The sequence below is a fragment of the Pleurodeles waltl genome, chromosome 11 (genome assembly GCF_031143425.1).
Source record: "Pleurodeles waltl isolate 20211129_DDA chromosome 11, aPleWal1.hap1.20221129, whole genome shotgun sequence".
In the NCBI taxonomy this organism is placed as follows: domain Eukaryota; kingdom Metazoa; phylum Chordata; class Amphibia; order Caudata; family Salamandridae; genus Pleurodeles; species Pleurodeles waltl.
This window is the reverse complement of record NC_090450.1, coordinates 177,463,011-177,482,714: the sequence shown is the minus strand read 5'-3', so window position 1 is coordinate 177,482,714 and position 19,704 is coordinate 177,463,011. Positions and strand designations below refer to the sequence as shown.

At 42.6% G+C, this 19,704-nt stretch overlaps 1 protein-coding gene across 7 annotated transcripts in view; it reads right to left on the bottom strand.

Moving 5' to 3' along the window:
• LOC138265564 (von Willebrand factor A domain-containing protein 5A-like) overlaps positions 1 to 19,704 on the bottom strand; it is a 613,576-nt gene that overhangs the window by 248,452 nt on the left and 345,420 nt on the right. For all 7 annotated transcript variants that reach the window (XR_011199384.1, XM_069213382.1, XM_069213384.1 and 4 more), the window contains exon 10: positions 6,036 to 6,115. Coding sequence is in view for 6 of the 7 variants with exons in the window: in XM_069213382.1 (XP_069069483.1) it covers positions 6,036 to 6,115 (80 nt within the window). In the remaining variant the exon portion in view is untranslated. The remainder of the gene's footprint in view (positions 1 to 6,035; positions 6,116 to 19,704) is intronic.

Below are 19,704 nucleotides of genomic sequence, written 5' to 3'. Positions count from 1 at the left end.
GTGGAAAGAGGCCACTACACAGGATGGGAAGGTGGGAGGGAAGTGAGGATCATGTGGTTAGAGTATCTACCAGAAAGACTGTTACTGAAGGTAAATATCTTGATAATCTGATGGATGCTTCTAACTTCTGTTTCCTCATGGTTAGAATAGATACCAAAGTACCATGTTCTCCAGGTGGAGGGTCTGGGAAGTTGACTCAGATTAAAATGTCTTGCAGTGACCTTCCCGCTGGACCTAACTGTCAAGGCAGGAGTGCTTTGTGAACGTATGCCTTAACAACCAGGTTGCAGCCTGCCAGATATCACCTCTCTTACCAGCTCCATCATGGTAGCCTTGCCCCCTGGTGGGGCTGTGACCTCAGGCTCTGGGGGTTATTTTTTGGCTAGTGCATATGAAATTTTGATGCAGAAAACTATCCACCTTGAAAGGGCCCTCTTCTGCACTGCCCTGTCCTTCTTGGAACTCAAGAAGCTGATTGGCTATTCTGTGGTGATTCATCTGATTGATGTTGCTAATTGAACAGACTCTTGTGATCAAGGAGACAAAGGGCCTGATTAAAACCTTGGCGGAGGGGGTTAATCCATCCAAAATGTGACGGATATCCCGCCCGCCGTATTACGAGTTCCATACGATATAATGGACTCGTAATACGGCAGGAGGGATATCCGTCACATTTGGGACAGATTAACCCCCTCCGTCAAAGTTGTAATCAGGCCCAAAGTCTCTTCTCTTCTGATGAGGGGTGAGGCTGTTCATTGACAATCGGAAGGGTGAATGAGTGGTGAACATAGAAGGGGGTCACAACCATAGAGAGAAAAGACATCTGGGTCCCCTGTACCAGCTTGTACAGGGAAAATATAGTATATGGTGGCTGCACAGATAATGCCAGCAACTCACTCACATGGTTAGATGATACAATGGAGATTATGTTCAGCATCAAAAGCCTCAGGGAGCAGCTGTGCATAGGCTTGAAGGGAGGGCGCATTAGAAAGATGAAGACCAGACTTAGCTGCTCCAGTGGAGCACCACAAATAGTTTGTGAATGAACATGCGTGTATCAAACATTTAATAAAGCGCATCACAACTGGTGATTTAAACAAGGATGGTTGGTCAGGAAAATACAAAATAGTCGAAAGGGCTGACAAATGACATTTTACAGTACCAACAGCATGGCCCTCTTGGCCCAATGAAAGAACAAACAGAAGGATGTTTGAATGTTTTGCTTGTATTAGGTCAGTATTTCAACCAACACACCAGACAACAAATTTGTCCTAGCACACGCCTTAGATGGCTGTCACAGAGGGGTTTCTGGCAGCCAGAACATCCACCATCTCGGCTGGAAAATCAAATGCATTTAAGTGCTGCTATTCAACCTCTATTCTTGAAAGTGGTAATTGTAGTGGTTTAGGTGCAGAACGTTAGTGCTTTTGTTGAGACAGGAGGTCCCACTAAGACAGAAACATGATCTCTGGGCAGAATCTCACAGTCAAAAGCTCTGGTTACCACATCCCCCTCATCCAGTCTGGGTATATTAGAACAACTTGGCCCCAATAATTCCTGATCTTTAAGGCACAAGGCATGAGAAGTAGTGATGAGAAAACATACAGAAGTCTCTCATTTCATTCCAACTTGAATATGACTCCTAACTAATACTTTAGAAAAAACTCCAGCTTGCAAAATTGTTGACACTGCATATTCTCAGCCATGGCAAACAGATCTAACCAGGGCATTCGCCACTGATCGAAGATATCCTGAAACACCTTTAGGTGTAGACCCCATTCGTGATCCATCAGCTGATGCCTGCTCAGTTCAGCTACACTGACATTCGGGGACCCAGCTAAGTGGTTGGTAACCACAAGATGTCCTGTTGGCCCAGCCACTTATAGAGATGTAAGGCCTCCTGGCACACGGTCCAGAACCCCACACTGCCATGCTTGTTGCAGTACCATATGGAGGTTGTGCTTTCTATGAGTACCTGCACCAGTCTCCCTTAAAGGGAAAGCAGGAAGGCCTTTAGGGTCATAAGTTTCGCACGCAGACCCAAAAGATTTACATGGAGCTGTCTCTCAGCTCAAGACCAGATGCCTATGATCTTCACCCCCCTCCAGATGTCCTCCACCAACCCAGCAGTGCTGTGTTTGTCACAACTGTATCAGCCTACTGTGCGTCAGATTGGTCTCCACAAGCCTCCACTACAAAGTCCCAAGACATCTCCTTTGACATCCAAACTTAATCAGAGAGGCAGCAGTGATTTTGAGTCCACTGGAATTTGAGATTTCATAGTAGGACCTGCATGTGGCACCTGGCATTGGGAATGCGGAGCCTGTATTAAACCAAGAATCCTTGCGGGCCAACCTCATAAAGACTGGGGACTGATCTCAAAATATTGGGCTCATACCCTCAATGTCCACTTGCTGTGGCGGTGGAAAGGTCATGAACGCCACATAGTCTAGAATTGCCCCAATAAATGGAAGTCTCTGAATGGGGCTCAGGTGGGACTTTGGGTCATTCACAGTGAACCTCAGCAATAAGTAGAGTTCAGCAATCACGTGGAGATGGTCTACAACTGACAGCAATGACCCTGCCTTCAGCAACCAGACACTGAGGTATGGGTAAAACTTGAATCCATGACTTCCAAAAATAGGCAACGACACCCACCTCACTTTCGTGAACACCAAAGGGGCTGATGTAAGACTTAAGGGGAGCACAGCAAAATATGTCCACCTGGAACCGCAGCTAATGCCTGCAGGACTACAGGATGGATATATGAAAGTAAACCTCCTGAAGGGCCAGGGACATCATCCAATCTTCAGGATCTAAATCATCAGAGAAGATCTTGAACTGGCCAAGGTCCAGAATGGGCCTCAGACCGCCTTCCTTTTTCAGAACTGAGAAATAGCGTGAGTAGTCCCCTCTTATCCGAGACTGGGAACCACTCAACTATCAACTTGGAAAGTAGAAGAGTCATTTTCTGCATCAGGGTTGCATAGGGCTCCTTTGAAACCTGGACTATTGTGGTTGGGGGAGATGGGGTGATATGAATGGAAGGCTGTAGTCCCTTTAAATGATCTGCAAGATACGTGTAGCATATGCAATTGCTTCCCAGATAGGTAATGAGTAACACACCCTACCTACAAGTGGCCCTGTTTGATTTTCATAGGCAAACTAAAAAGGCTTGTTAGCAGTTGCAGCAGGAGATGATGAGTTGGAACACTACTGCCCCTTCAGGCCTGTATGATTTCAGTTGCAACTGGGTCTACACCTCCAAAAGGATTGGGCAGACTGCTGCTTTACAGGGTGAGAGGTTTGACGCTGCTTATAAGTCAACTCCCTGGAGCAACCCCAGAATTTTCAAAACTGTTGAGGGAATTATCTCTGTGACATCAAGACACCTTGGAACTGGCCTATTGTGCAGCTATCTTTAAAGGGCTCCAGCACTGAATTAGCCTTGTCGCCAAATAATCTACACCCACTGAAGGGCATATCCATTAAAAATGCTTGTATACCTCACCAGAAAAACTGGTTGACCACATCCAGGTATGACTCCTGAGCACGACATTGGTGCCAATAGCTCTGCCAAGGCAGTCATTATAATCCAGCCCAGCACGGATGGCATATTTCACTGCATCTTGGCCAACCTGTACTTTCTGAGGCACAGAGGCTTAAAGGTTCTCAGGGACTGCAGTAAAAATCTCACTAGCTACATCCCACACAGTGTGGGTATGCTTACAGAAAAAACAGACCTCATTGATGGATTTAAAGTTGAGGCTGGCTGATGAGAGCATCCTCCACAAAGCACCAATCCTCTTGGATTCACTATCCAGAAGATTCACTGGATGGGATTCATTTTTTCTTCTCAAGGCCTGAAGTGTAAGGCTCTCTGGGATGTTTAGTAAGAAAACCTGGATCACTAGAAGCAGGTCTATGCCACTGAGCTAGAGTCGGATGGCTGGCAGGTAAGAACTACGTTTGGCCCATGTAGATGTAACAGCATCATTAGAAGTGAGCAGGGGTTTGGGATTAACATTCTGTCTCAATGGAGAGTAATTGTAAACCAAGTGTTTCAGCTGCCCTTCGAAACACCACAGCAATGAAGCACTTTCTTCTATAGGTGGGCCAAGCAGTAAATCAAGCTTTGTTTCTGTAGAAGAATAAAGACCACTTGCATTTCGTAAGGCAACATAAAGGGCATCAGAACTAGGAAATAGGGTAAGTAACACCGTCCAGTATAATGAAGGGCAACAGCCCTTTCACCTCCCCATCATCATCAGTGTCCAAAGGAGCAAGAAGCTCCTCCTGAACAGGATCAGAGTCACAGCCATGAACAGTATGGAGACTCTTGATCGGTGTGCTTAGTCAGAGGTCTGTCTGTCAGAGGTCTGTCAGATTAAGGCTGTATGATGACGGATTGCCCTTTATTTATTTCACAGTGTGACATCAGTCAAATACAAGCTTATGTCGATTTGGAGTCTGACATAAGCATCAGCACTATGTCATACGTCGGCGGGGTCATTGTCGGTAGTGGAGTGGGTGAATTCAGTGTGGCTCTAGGTGGCAAAGTGGAAGTCTGTACGAGATTCAGCATGGGCCACATCATGGGTCCAAGGAAACAGTCAGTGACTGCAGGGAGGTCCCACCAGTGATAATCCAACTGGTGCCCGTGTGGCCCCATGAGACCCGAAGACACACCAGAGGGAATCAGCATGGCACCAACAATCAGTAGCATGGAAACCTTGAAGGTGTGTCCTGATAGGGGGTCGACAATGGAGCAAGGAATTCGGGTTGCGTCAACACCAGTTGCGAGATTGGCTGCAAGTGTGTAGAAGTGGAAGGGATGCAATTCTTGTGACATCAATGTGCCTTTTTGGAAGAATTCGATGGGCAGGATAGTGATGAGTCATGGTTCGCTGTCTCATTCTTCCACATGGATTTGGTCATAAATACGATGTCAAGTGGTGGCAGCAGCTACTCAGAGAATGGGACCAGGCCCGCAACTTGTAGTAGATCTGGGACGTGTGCATCAACTGCGACCTTTTTTTGTGTTGAGCAATACAGAGTTTCAAAGCCCGGTCTCAAATTGCCTTGGGGTGCAAAGGGTACAATCAGTCGTGGCTGGAGCCGTTGCTCTCAATTCAAACTGGGTATAAATGAGTGACAAACACCAGCCTTTTGCAATCTTGGCATGGCTTGAAGCCTATAGTTTTCAGTGGTGTTGGTGGGGGGAGCCTTGGAGATATTTCCCTAGCACACTGTCATTTGAATCTGAAAGTCGTACAAGAACCAACAAAATTGGGAACTATGGATCCGCATCTCAGGGCATGAAAGAAACAAACTGAATATATGTGGCTCCACCATCTGTGGTGATGTGGAGCCACCACTGAGCTGCACGGTTCCATCTGTTGGCACATGCTAGCACTGCTGTTGAAGTTTTCCAGATCAAGTCTAGTGCCTGGGGATATTCTAAAGATGAGGAATCACTGGTTAGAAATATCCATCACAGACACAATTAACTTTGCTCTACACAAATGTCAGTTCAGTTGTTCCAAGTGTCATAGTAGAACATGGTGCCACTAGATGGCAATAATAACTGAACCTTCATAAGAAGCTGTTTGGAGCCCATGTTACATTATGACTCAAGTAAGAAACAATGTAAAGCCTTAACAGAGATCATCAATTCTCTTGTAATAAAGTAAGGGTGGAAAGACACTGTATTAGCCCTTAATGAATATCACCATAATTGGCAGGTTAAAGTGCGCTTTTCGGGAGGGGATGTCCCCGACTTCTAACGTGTTAAATGTGAGAGTCCAGAAGTATACAGTAAAAAGGGGGATGGGATATTTGTCATGCTGGGATAATGAATCAAACTAAACCACTGGGCATTGTAAGGTATAAAAGGAAATACTCCATGACAAAATATACAATAGAGTGAGAGCATATTGAAAAAAATAAGGCATGCTGGGACAGTGTGATGTGTGTTATGATTACTGACGGGAGGCCATGCTAGGTAAGATGGATAAAGATCAGAGTTTTCATACCGGTGTTTAGAGCTGTTGGCCTGAACATCTGCAATCACTGATTTAGTGTTCCAGACTTCTCCATCTGTGAATACAAAGAGCTACAGAGGGGGAAAGTCATCAGAAGAGGGAATAACATAAACATTTGATGCAGACATCTGTTTTCAGCACACTTAACAAAAACACAGGATTATACAACATTGGAAGAGGCATATCTGGTAAAGGATATTTTCATTAATTTTGTTATGTAGTTTAATAAAGTGTGCATTAGACCTCACAGCTCGATTGGGCACTGTACAAAACGTAAATAAAACATACAAAGCCCCTACAATATAACATAACATCCTAACATGTCTCACCTAACAACTAATAACACCAGTAATATCTTAAAGCATTTTTACAAAATATCTAAATACATTCTCAATTTGTCCTTTTAGTTCTTCAGAATTATCTTAGAAAGACCAAGTTTTGGCGAGAATAGCTGAGGCATTTTTGGGGCACGAATCGTCCAGTCAAATCGTCCAGTATGTTACAAGAATAACCTTTAAACCTCCAACTAAAGGTAGTTTGTTTTTCAACATAAGCCACTGAAGCAATAACATGCTTTTACTTGATGTAACACTTTGTAGTTCCTGTACCATCCACTGCACAATAACATACATACATTTGTAAATGTAACACTTCAAAATAAAGCTTGCCCTTTTAAGGTCTGGATAGAGAAATGTTAATCTACTTCATAGAATTGTCGAGCCAGTACAAAAAACACAGGGGGCTCTTTGGTTATGACTTCTAGATTTCAGCATCTGCACCAGAAAACACAGAATCTACTAATCAGAAAGATGGTTGCTGTGAAAAGTGGTCCTTGCTGCTGCCATTTCTGACCTGGACTGACTCTTAACTGTCTGCCCACTCCTGCCCGATAACATCCATCAAAAACCGTCTGTGTTCTGCAGCATAAGTAGAATAGCAGAGGAATGAGCATGGTCACTTTGGTAGTGGAGCTCTAAGGTGAGAAGGGAGATCTGGAGTGAAGGTGATGACAGGACCATACGTGGGTGCATCTGCTGGACAGTACAACAGTGCTGAGAGAGTCCCATCCTGTTACGGTCTCTACTCTTAGACATCAAGCCTCTGGTTCACACCATCTCAGCAAGGTAATTTGGATAGAGCGACCCAGTGTTAGAAACAGAGACATTTTAAGGCGTGGACAAACTAGGCAATTGATTAGGGCCTCAGCTTTCCAAAAGTCCCCAGGGAAAGTTAATTTTCTATCTATTTGACTGCTGTTCATCCTGTTTCTCTATCCGAGCCTCTCTGCCTGCCAGTACCACTCTCTCTACCTTTTATCATTGTAATGATTTTTGGAGTGTGGAGCAATACCTATTTTCTCTTTTTTGTGTTACATTGCTAACGTTTGACATATAATTTAGTATGGTTTGGCATCAGGCAGACTTGAACTAGCAGAAAATGGGTAATAAAATCAAACTTGCTCCGGCCAGGGTATGACACTGGTTTGAACACACACTTCATAGGCCTTGTAGTGGTAAAACCTATGTGCTTCACGCCATAGCTAAATATATTGTGACTCAGCCTATCTGAGAGGTAAAATTGGAAGAGCTTTTTCAGACCAGCTGGAGAACCAATGACATGGGACTGTGTGATGTTTTATGGACCCCTGAACACCTGGTTAGTGTGCTTCCTTTGCATTTGGCTGTAAAGATGACTAGTATACAGAATGCAGTGATGGATGTGGAAGGCAAATTTAAGGACCTTTTGGGACAAGTTCAGAGTACTAAACAGGTGTAAGAGACAAGTGTGATAGGATCCAAAACCTGGATCATCGCTCAGAGGAGACTACTTCACTGATGCTGGATGTGCCACCAATGCAACTAAGGGAATTTCAGGGTGAAAGCCAAGATTGAACAACCTAATAACCTATGGTAGAGGGAACCTCCTCAGAGTCCTTGGGCTCATGGCCAAGATATTAGAAATATACATAAATAAGGTGTTGGGGAACATACAGGACTCTGGTAAAGTTAATATGCCGAAACAGGAGAAGGCGGTTCGGCTTCAATTTGTGGTAACTGGCAATAGAACCGCATGCAGCACTATGTTAGTCAACTTCTGCAGAGGAGAGAGGAGGGCCCAGATGCTGATGGCACTAACGAGAAGGGAGACTATAAAGTGAGGGATAACAAGCTCCCTTTCTTCCCTGATTTCTAAACATATCCTCTAAGCTAAAAAGAAACACCTGAGTGCAGTGTAGAAATATGTTGCGGTTAAGAGCTTGGTGGCATCAGTCAGTTTACCCCTGCAGATTGAATTCAAGGGATGCGTTTAGTTCTCTCTCATGTGGAGCCCGCTAGTGTCATTCTGGATAGTCTGACTCTGCACACTGGGTGGCGGCATTCTGAGAAAAATACTGAGGTTCACTTTGGGGTACTCTGTGGTTCTGGGGTTCAGTTAGTGTACAAGAAGGGCTGTTAGTCCCCTTGTTTGGGAGAGGGCTTACTGAGAGCAGGGTCGTCTGTATGTAATAATGTTTCTTTTTAAGTTTTGTTTCTCTACTTCCATTTTTTCCACTGAAGTCGACTTAGGCCCACTGAGTAGCATTACTTGGAGAAGTAATATATATAACAGGTCCAAAGTTAATGTGTGTGTTTTTTACAGGACGGTGATGTTTATGTTCCATTGCCTGCGAGCTGACACGTACACGTGCTAATTACTAATCATATTTAAACCCAGAATATACCATTCTCATCCTAACACCTTATAGGTCATTCAGTGTATGGAAAAACACAGTTCCCTTTGCCCAGCTCTCCATCTCTAACAATCATCGATAGTAACTGGTCTAGAACACTGCTTTCTTGGATGATATTAGCTGGATGGCCCCTTTAATTTCACTCTGAAGGACAATTCAACCACGGAAGAACTGTTAAAGGATGGGCCCTGGGTTGTCTGGAAAAGACATACATGAGCAAATAAACAGTATTCAAAGATAGCACGCTTATTGGAAGCCACTATATCTTGTGATTGGTCCAAATATCGTCATCATCCTTGGCTGCGGTGGGCTGCGAGCTAAGGAACAATGAACTAGAGGGACTGAGGTAAGCATCTGATGTTGGATTGCTGAGCGACTAGTGTTGCAGAGAAAACACCACAGACTCAGCGATGGAGGGCATGCTCCAACATTTAATATTAGTCATCAGAGTGTTAGACGTTCTCTCAAACGGCTCACAAAGCCATTGTGGGAGCTGCTTCATGGGAAAAACATCAGTGCACACCCGAGACATCAAATAGCTTCTATTCCCTTTGGTGAAATGATAAGGGCACGACGAAACTGCAGTTTGGATGATGAATTCTTGTATCATGTAAACGATATGGGTAGAAGATTTAAAGCACGTGGCTACTCTAATAAGGTGATCAAGAAAGCACAATCTAGAAGTAGAAGTGTGAACAGGATTGATACCTTGAGAACTAAAAATCGGAAGAATATGAGTGATGAATCTAATAAGGTACGTCTCATAACGGATTTTAATGATGCCTCTTTGATTATGGTTAAGTTCGCGGCTAAACATTGGAATATACTACTACATGATGAGTCAATTAAAAATTTAATACCAGAAAGAGTGCTCACAACTTACCGGAAAGGAAGGACCTTGAGAAATATATTGAGTCCTAGTTTTACTACTTGGTCTTCCAACACAAACAATGGGCTATCTACACAAACAATGGGCTTTTTCAAATGTGGTAATTGTGGAACATGTCGTTGGGCATGCCACAAAATTAAGGAATTTTCTCTGGATGGGAAAGTTTACAAAATTTGTACAATGATTAACTGTAACACCACTCATGTTGTTTATGTAATACGATGCAAATGTACCCGTATATATGTGGGAAGTACAATACGCCCACTAAAGGCAAGAATTGGGGAGCATATTCGGATGCTAAAAAATGGTGATGTAAGATATCCATTAGTTGCTCATATTACAACTTGTAACTCACAATCAATTCATAAAAATTTTGAATTTTTTGGATTAGAACATGTTCCCCGTGATCCGAGAGGGGTTAATAGAGAATTAATGCTACGTAGGAAAGAGGCATTATGGATAATGAGATTGAGGGCTGTGGAATCGGGCCTTAACTCAGATAGGGAGTTGGAATTCTTCTTGGGTGATCAAGGATAACACGAAACATATATGTGATTCAGATTCAATTTAAGGTGCATTGATATGATGTTATGCTATTGGTTTAAATTTTAATTTAAAATTTAATTTATGTTTACAGTTAATGTAATTATGAACCAAGATTCTCAAATTATAAAACTGCTACAACAATTTAAAACATATGAAATTTATGGGTTTTACAATTTGATTGGTTCTAAACCATTTCTACTTCTATTTCTATTTTGTCGATTTCTCTTGATCACGTGGTTTTGAGATGGGCGCTCTGATTTAAACAAGGATGACTGTAAGTTTAGGTTTAATGTTTTTTGTAATTTAGTAGGTGAAATATAATTCAGTTATAAATCTGAGTACTGCTCAGGGCTGAGTTTGTAAGTAGAATAGTACTTTATGAGAATAGATGGCCTCTTCTTTCTTTTTCTTTTTGATATGAGGTGGCTTTTTCTTCTTCTCTTGAATGAGCAGGAGTATCATATGTGCCAATTTATTCAGTTGCTACTTAATTTACATCTCTATTAGACGAAGTGGACTAGAGAAACTATATCGATTATGTTGTTTTTTTCTTCACGATAGAGATTTCTTTTTCGATTGGATAATTAATTAATTGTCAATTAAATATGAAATGTTAATCATTTCGTTTCATTTGGCTGTGTTTAACTTATGGTTACACGGTATGAGTAATTTGTTGTTTAAATTGTGTTTTCCTATTCAGAAACTCAGTGATATTGTTTAGTCCCGTTTTATATTAATAGACGGCAGTTCGTCTTTATTGTTTGATGGCAAGTTGTTACGCGCTTTCGAGAAGTTCATTTAGCCTCCGTATTTAGGTACATTGATATATGATCTCGATTTCTGGCACTTTACTTTCGTTTTTGTAAACAACGGACTACAGTCCGTCTTTTATGTTGGGAATGCGAGCTGCTGCTGCATTCCCGGAAGTGTATTTAACTTCCGTTTTCAGACGCGCTGTGATGCGTACTCGCAACATGGCGTTCCGAAGTAGCTGAACGCCGTCTCTTGATCGGATTATATTATATTAGGTAAGTGCTTATAGAACGGTGTTCTCTGATGGTGGAGGCTGTTAGATTTTAAATTTTGAAGTAATGATTAATATTGAAGTTAGATTCTACGTGTTTATTTATATTATAGTTTTGAATGGGAACGGTTTGCAAATACCGAGCATACAGTAAACAAGGAGCCTGATGTAAGATACTTGGTTTGAGTTTTTCCTTTTTTGCCATTTGGCTGTAATTAAGAATGAGCTACAACTGCTAAGGGATTTGTGACTATTCATTATATACTTAAATGGATTTTTTACTCTTCCTTGCTTGAATAGGGGTGATGTATTTATACAGAGCAGATATATGAGGAACAGTGTCTATTACTGGAAGGGACTTAAAAGTATTTGGAATCTGGAGCATATAAGGTACAATTAGGAGTTATACCAAATTCAATACAGGTTATTTGTGGATGTTCATTATTATTTCACTGGATTCAGTCCTGGACAGTATCTATTGGGCGTTTTGATATTGGTACAGGGTTTGTTATTCTGGTGAACGATGGAATTGACTACACTGTTACACGGTTTTGGAATTGCATGTGGAATGCAGTTTACTTGGTGACTGGTAGCACTTCTATTGATTTCACGTGGTGACTCTTTGATTGGTGATGTGGGTGTGCTAATTTAATATATCTTTGTGGTTTTTTTTCACAACGGATGGAATCTTTCCTCTTGTTTAACTTTGGGACCTGTCAAATTGCTATGAAGGGGACCTATATATTTTATTTAACATTGTAGTATGAGCATTTTGGTTTCTAATGTAAATAATTTGCTTATAATGTAGAGCCCTGAAGAAGTCGTTGGGGAATAGAGGACTTTCCCAGGACGAAACACGTGTTGGCTCGGAGTGTATTTCCATGGACGATGCTGTAAAATTTGAAGACGTGATTCAATACATTTCTGGATTGGACTGGACAGTACAACAATTGGCGTACAATCTATAGAATGTTTTTTTGTGAACATTATTCATTCGAGCTTTGACTTACTTGACTTGTGGAACAGGCAACTGTGGGGAAAAGGGGGGCCTCACATTGTGTGAAGTAAAGTGATAATAGAGCGGTCTTAGGCCACATGAAAAATGTTCCCCTCTGCCTCCAGGCGCATTGGAAGCACTCTTCCGTAGGGCACCATCCAGCCCACCAGAGTTTTAAATAAGATAGGAGGATACAAATAATTATGTTGGAAGAGGAAGAGTCGAGAAGGCATGGCCAGTGTCAGGGGTCCTTAGCGCCTCCCTCCAATTGTAATCGGCCAACAGACCCACCAATTTAGCCCACTGTGCTTTCAGGGTCACAAAAGGAACAGGGGAGTGAATGATCAATGATTTACATTTGCAGGATATCCCAACTTTCCCCCAATGGGCCCACATGGATCTTGTCTTCTAATAGACTAAATTCAGAAATCTTGATCAAGTGTTTTGATGTTGTGTAAGTGTTTGACACAGGTAAAGGTATTGGTAAAATTTGCTATTGTGAAAGTTGTTTTCCAACTGGAGGTCCCGGAAAGACTTTTTTGAACAGTTCTTAATCCAAGAATGTCAGTGATAAAGACAACTTCCTATTGAGGCTTACATTTGTTTGCAATACAGTCTTTCAATCTCTGAAGGCTGGGTCTCAAGTTTACCTGCTCAGTGGAGATGCAGGTTGCTTGCACAGAAGGGTGCACATGTAGACTTACAACAGCAGGTTCTTTGGGATCAATCAAATTGAGCAGCAGTCTTGAACACCTGGCTTGGACCACTAACGGTATTAGCATGGCAGGATGGACTGGCAGAGGCTTGTGTGCCACAACACTTGCAGACTCTATTGGGACTTGTAGGTGTTTGCCTTCTTTGGCATAAAAAAGGCTCTGGGCTGGTCTTCTGGGTGTTTGTCTTCTTCTCCAGCTATTGCCTCCGGGCAGGTATGGTCTCCTGCTTCAGTGGCAATGGCTCCTCTGAGGTGGCTTGTCATGTTGACTGTGGCACCTTTGGGCTGCAGTGGAGTCCGACAAGATGCTGTTGCTTTGCTCAAAGTTTCTTTTATGATGTTCAGCTTGAGAACCACATTCTGGGAGACCCAATGACCCCTGATGATATGGGGCAGTTGTGGTGAAGTTCCCTCTTGCCAATCAGCTTCTTCTTGGAGTTTCCCAAACCATGAAAACAGATCAGCTTCTCTTCCTTGACAGTCTCTATTCCTTCAGGGCAAGGCCCACCCTTTTTGAGCTGACAGGCAGGCAGGTTTTTAGGGGTTAAGCTAACCCAAGCTTTGTTCAGCAAGCTGCGCAGACTTCAGGGGAGATCCCATCTGGGAGACAGGCTGTTATGGAGACACAACTCTTACTCTCACAGCATGTCTTTGAGTAGACTGCAGAGTACTCCCTTCAGTGGTCAAGAAGAATTTAGAACTCTAGCAAAGTGATGTAGCGTGGGTTCCGCTTTTAGACTCATTCAAATAAACTTTCTGAGGATATAAACCATTAAAGTATACATAAAAACAATCGTGACATGCATGAGACATATTCAAATGCATAAAACCACACAAAGATAAATGTCAGCAGGAACTTAACAATTGTTTGTAACCTCTGCCTTATCAACAATAATGAAGTGCATAAACTAAATCAAAAACCATTCCTTATGTTCCCTTTTGTTAAAACAGTTCGCAGCAACACCGAATTTTTAAAATGGTACTAATAGACATATGTATTTAGTGCAAAGATTTAAATCTAAAAAAACACCATGATCATAAAAATAATCGGACTCCTCATTAAAACACTCTACGTGGACAGCTGGGTTTGTATGTATAGCTTAAACCATGACAACTAATGATAAAAACAATAGAACATATTTGGAACCTACGCACCCACTGGTAAAACACACTGTTCCCCCATTGTATGTTACAATATAAACCAGGGTCAAAGTGCAATTAGCCTAAAGTGCAAGTAGTTAAAGCCACAATCGTTGTCCCGGGTAGTATCACACTGGCAAGATTGGGGAATGATTCATAGTCTTCTCCCGGATAGGTTAGACATTAAACAAAAAAAAAAAAACGACTAACAGAAAATACAATCGGGCCACATGTGTCATTTCTCCGGATGTGCTGTGCCTCAGAAGATCTTGTGATCCCGAATGACAATGTAGCCATTTACGTCATACACGTGGTACCCTGGGCAAACAAACATGACATGATCCACTGTTTCGGGATCGGCACCATAGGCTGGGCAAAGGGTGACAGCATGATCATCCCTCTAGTTTCTATGAAATGTTCTTAAAGGAAGACTACCATATCTGAATCTAATATATAAGCTTTTAGTCAGGGGTGGTGTTATAGTATCTAAAAAATTCTCGTAATCAGGTAGGGGCTTTACATTCAAAAACATTTCTGTCAGGTGTCCCAAATTGCCCCTAGTTAATTGAGGCTCTTCCACGTAAAACCAGTAGATCATTTTTAAAACTATTTTATCTCCTTTGCCGACTGATTCAGGGTATCCCCACATTATGTAATCTCAATTTTTCTGCATGAGCTAAAAATAAATCTAAGCCAAGGGACCTTTAGAGTGTGATCTAATTTTATTAAGCCGCACAAGGAGGCTCTAAAATAAAAAAACTCTAAGGTCGACCAAATTGATATCAAGAATATTAAGGGCATCAGATGGGCCAAATCTGAAACACGTTTAAGGTCTAAGTGGTGGTATAATGCGGTGAGTGAGGTGCTAACAGGAACAAATGCCAATGCCCTTGACAAGTTATTCTCTGTTATAGTCAACTTGTGAGTATCGCTGTAACCCCAAATTCTGTTCCATATAGGACAGCACTCTGTGCCTTGGCGTGATAAGATTCCAGGGCAGGTGAAATATAATGAGTATTTGTCTTTTTATAAAATCGGAGTATGGTTTTGGATCTATGGGACAGTGTAAGTGAACCTTTAGTGATATGATCCCCCCAGTGGTACTTATCTGTTAGCGTCACTCCCAGATAATCAAAACTATACACCCTATCTAGTACATCAGACCCAATCTTCATGGCACTGCTCCTGGTTGCGCTCTTGCCAAACATGATAAACATTGCTTTGGCTACATTCAGCTCTAAACCCATTTAATTGCAAAACTCTCAAAATCTATCTAGCAGTATTTGGAGACCCATCGGAGTCTTAGCAGTGAGTTGTCTGCGAACAGCAGTATTGGTATCTTTACCCCATTTAGGATAGGGGAATCATTAACACAGTTCTCTAGCTCCTCTACCACATTATTAATATATTGGGTGAACAAAGTAGGCGCAAGAACGCACCCCTGCCTAACTCCGTGAAGTTTTCAAATCCGCTCTATCGATTCGCCCTTGTCCCCCCAATGAACATGTGCATAATTATTTTCATGAAGTCAGATATGGAGGTCTAATAAGCCTCTGGGTACCCCCATATCTTCTAGCACTTTCCAGAGCTTCTCGCGTGGCACAAAATTGAATGCAGCACAGAGGTCAACAAATGCAACATATCATTTCTGACCGCTGAGGAGGACATAGGGAAAATTTGAAAACCTGATCTGTAGTGCTGATTTTGGCGTGGAACCCTGTCTGTAAAGGGGACAGTATCTGCTCGACAGCCATCCATTTTTGTAATTTATCGAGCACTTGCCTGGGTAAGATTTTTTTCAGGTTGTTGATCAGGCTAATAGGCCTGTAATTAGTGGGGTATCCTGCATCTCCTTTCTTTAAAATGGGGATTATCTAAGCTCCCCTCCAAGTATCGGGGATCTCTTGCCCGGCTGCAATCGCATTTGACAAGAGATTCAGATAAAAGGCCCAAAACTGGGATTCAGACTTAAACACATTTCCAGGGATACGGTCGGGGCCAGGTGCCTTTACGGCTTCAAGGCCTTGAATAGCTGAAAGGGTGTCTTCTAATCTAAAGGAAACACTTGCAATCTACCTGTTGCATATTATTGGAGTAAGACCCCCAGAAATACTGGTAGACTCAGCAAATATTCATTCAGGCTAGCTTATGCGTAGAGTTCAGAGAAGTGTTCCTCCCACCTCTTAGACTGAAAATGATTAAGCCTGGGTTCTATACTGTCAACGATCCAGTGAGTAAGTATACCCTAAAATGCCTGACTGTCCTTAACTTTCAGGGCCTGTAGCATGTCCTGCCAGTTTTAATCCTCCCAATTGCACTTGCGCTGGTTGAGCGCTGCTTTATATCGAGTACATGCTTCACACATTTTTAAACAATTACATTCTCTAAAAGCCCCTCTTAGGGCCTGTTTGGCCAATTTGCAGTCTGGTGAATACCACTTCGGATCATTCAGACATCTTTTTGACTTACTACGCGACTTTTTAAAAAAGATTCCTTGCAGCATGCTAAAAAAGATGCTTGTGAATATTTAAAATCAGAATGACAGACTCAGAAGTATTCTTACACTTTGATGTAAAATGGACAAACCATTGATACATCTCAGCGTCTAGTTCTTTATTCTCCAGTACTGTAGGTCAAGAAACTCTTCTGAAGTTATTTGCTACAATAGGTGCTGAACATGCAGCAGGACAGGATAATGATGATCTTTTAAAATCACTCCTGATTAAAATAATAACCAGGGAATTGTGATCACAGTTACTGTGACGAACGGCCTCCATATCAAGAAGCTTAGGCCAAAGACTAACATCAAGTAAAACAATCAATAAAAACAGATTGGCGGCCCCTCTTAAACATAACCCCTCTACCAAGATCAGATCGGGTTCTTCCATTGCACGTTCTCAGCCCTCGTCCCACCACCACTGACATAATCTGCATGGCAGTTTTAGAGAAATATCGCTGCAGTGCACCAGTAAGACTGGGAATACCCCACTGTTCGTCCTTTGGTTTGGTGACAAGACCGATAAGTGGTGAAGGCTCAAATGAGACATTCAAGTCACCAGCTACAATAACTCTAGCCGCATGTTGGTATATATCAGTTAAATCATCTATTTTTTAAATAATTGGAGAGTCACTAAGGGAGGGCATAGCCCTAGCATACACATAAAAAAGACAAGTTCAAACTTGTTAGGAATTTAAGCTAAAGACCCAGCAGATCAAAAGAATCTATACTCAACAGTTCGTGAAAGCATACAATGACACATTTTACTAAAATCATCAGCCCTCCTAATGCCTGTCCAAATTTCTTAGGGATTTCTGCTTTCACGACAGAAATAGACATCATGCCACCCTATAAATGTCAGCCAATCTTGGTCATTTAACTTTGAGTTAACCCCAGCCAAATTCTATGATACTAGATTAAGTCCATCTTGTTGGGTGGATGACTGTGACAGGCTACTACACTCCCGCTCTTTGTCCTTAGATTGAATAATCATGATGCTGGGAGTCGACATGGGACAGCCCCATACATCAAAATCTCCTGTAGTGGACTTCACAATGCTAGAAGGGAGAACTGAAAAGTTTGCTTTTCCCTTAGTAGCAGCATCCTGCCCCAGACAATCAGTCGAATTCAGCTCAGAATTATAAATTTTAATTTGCTGTTCAGAGATAATGGAATGTATACCACTTACAGGTTCTCCGGGTTTAGACTGAGGCAGTGCATTTAAAAGGTAGGACATGTACTGGCGCGTTTTACATGTCCTGATAATGAAATACTGCTAAATTTGTTTTGACTACTGCAAGTCCTATCTTTCCCATAGGGTAACATGGGGATTGCCTTGAAATATCTTTTAAGTGTAATTTCCTATTGGGAGCAGATAGAGATGTCGAGCTTGGGCTCTCCTAATGTAAAAATACAACTTTTGGTAGGCATTTTCTTACTTAACCATTTTGTGCCTCTGCCTGTCTGCTGAATACATGTCTGGGTCAGGATGACAGTTGGGATGGTTGTGAATTCACTCTAGACAGTAATACAAAGGGAGCCGAGGTGTGCCCTGCATATCCTGATGGGTCTTTCTGAGCTAGAGTAGTAGGAGGAGCTGACACACACGAATAGGGCTGTGCCTGTCCTCATACAAAGCAGTCTCCAACCCCCTGGAGTGTATCTAGGCCAGGGCAGGGAAATCATGGTCTTGTGCACTACAAAGGCTTCTCTTTGAAGTTTGCCTACTTCAAAGACAGAGGTGGGTATAAGTACTGGACCTATGACACCGCAAAGTTAGAATCCTTCTGGACTGAGGATATTCTGCCAGGAAGAAGAGCTGGATGCTTTAGGAGGGACTGCCACTCTGCCTGTTGTTTTGCTGTGCTGGCCTGCTGCTTGCTTCTTCAGTCCTGGGAGTAAAAGAACTGGACTTCGCTTTCTACATCCAGCTTCCAAAGTTTCTCCAAGGGCTTGGACTAAGCTTGCCTCCGGTTAAGAAGTCTCAGGAACATAAAAGACTTCATCTGCCAGCACCTGGGCTTTCTACTGACAGTCCTGACATGCCAAGTGGTACCAAATCCAGTTGTTTTGCCATTGGAAGTGAGTTCTGGTACAACCAAGGACAAACTAAGCACAATGACTCCACAGTGACTTCGGAACCGGGGGCTGCTGACTGACTCAGTGCCAGTGCCTGCACAGGAGCCGTGGTTTCCGCTTACTGCGATGACCGCAACTCAAGCCATAGGCCTGATGCCACTGAAGCACCTCAGTCCTGCCAGAGCGCCATGTCACCCACACCTGTGGCACCTGACTGCGATGCAGCACCTGTGGACCCGTGGCGTGATTGCAAACCACAAATTAGACGCCTTGTGTCTATCTGCCAGGTTCATCAATTGTGCCTTGTCATGAGAAACCAACACCTCACAACCGACGCCACATCACCTACCCTGACACTGTATGAAACCGACGCTTCAACTCCCCTGACTAGCACAAAGGAACCAATGGTTCACCTCCCCGGGTGGCACTAAGGAACTGACATCGCACGGCTCCAGCGACATCCCACTACCCCAACTCCGTGCAATATCTTTCTTTCCTCATCGTTTACCAAAGGTACTGTACCTGCGGTCCATACGACTCCATGACCGTCCCACACTCCCCCACGAGTGGCGTTCGACCGGGGGTAATGACTCAGTCAAGACGTCGTGATAGCCAGAGTTGGAGCTACTGTCTTTCCAAGCACTATACTGAGATTCAATCTTTAAAAAATCGTATGTTTGCTTGTGAATGTTGTATTTTTGTTGTTTTGGTCTTGTTGTACTCAGATAAATATTGGCTATGTTTCTAAACTGGTACTTTTGTGGTGTTATCACTGTGTTACTGTGTGTGTGTACAAATACTCTACACATTGCCTCTGAGATAACCCTGACCTTTTGAGCCAAGCTACCAAAGGGGTGAGCAGGGTTTATCTTAGCTACATAACTCCCTTACCCTGACTAGAGTAAGGATACCTACTAGGATAGGGTGCAACCCACAGCCAACAAGAGACCCTATTTCTAACAACAGTCAAAAAAATAGGAACCCATAGAAATCTTCATAGCTTTCTTCACATCAGACGTCACTATGGATAAACAACCTCTTG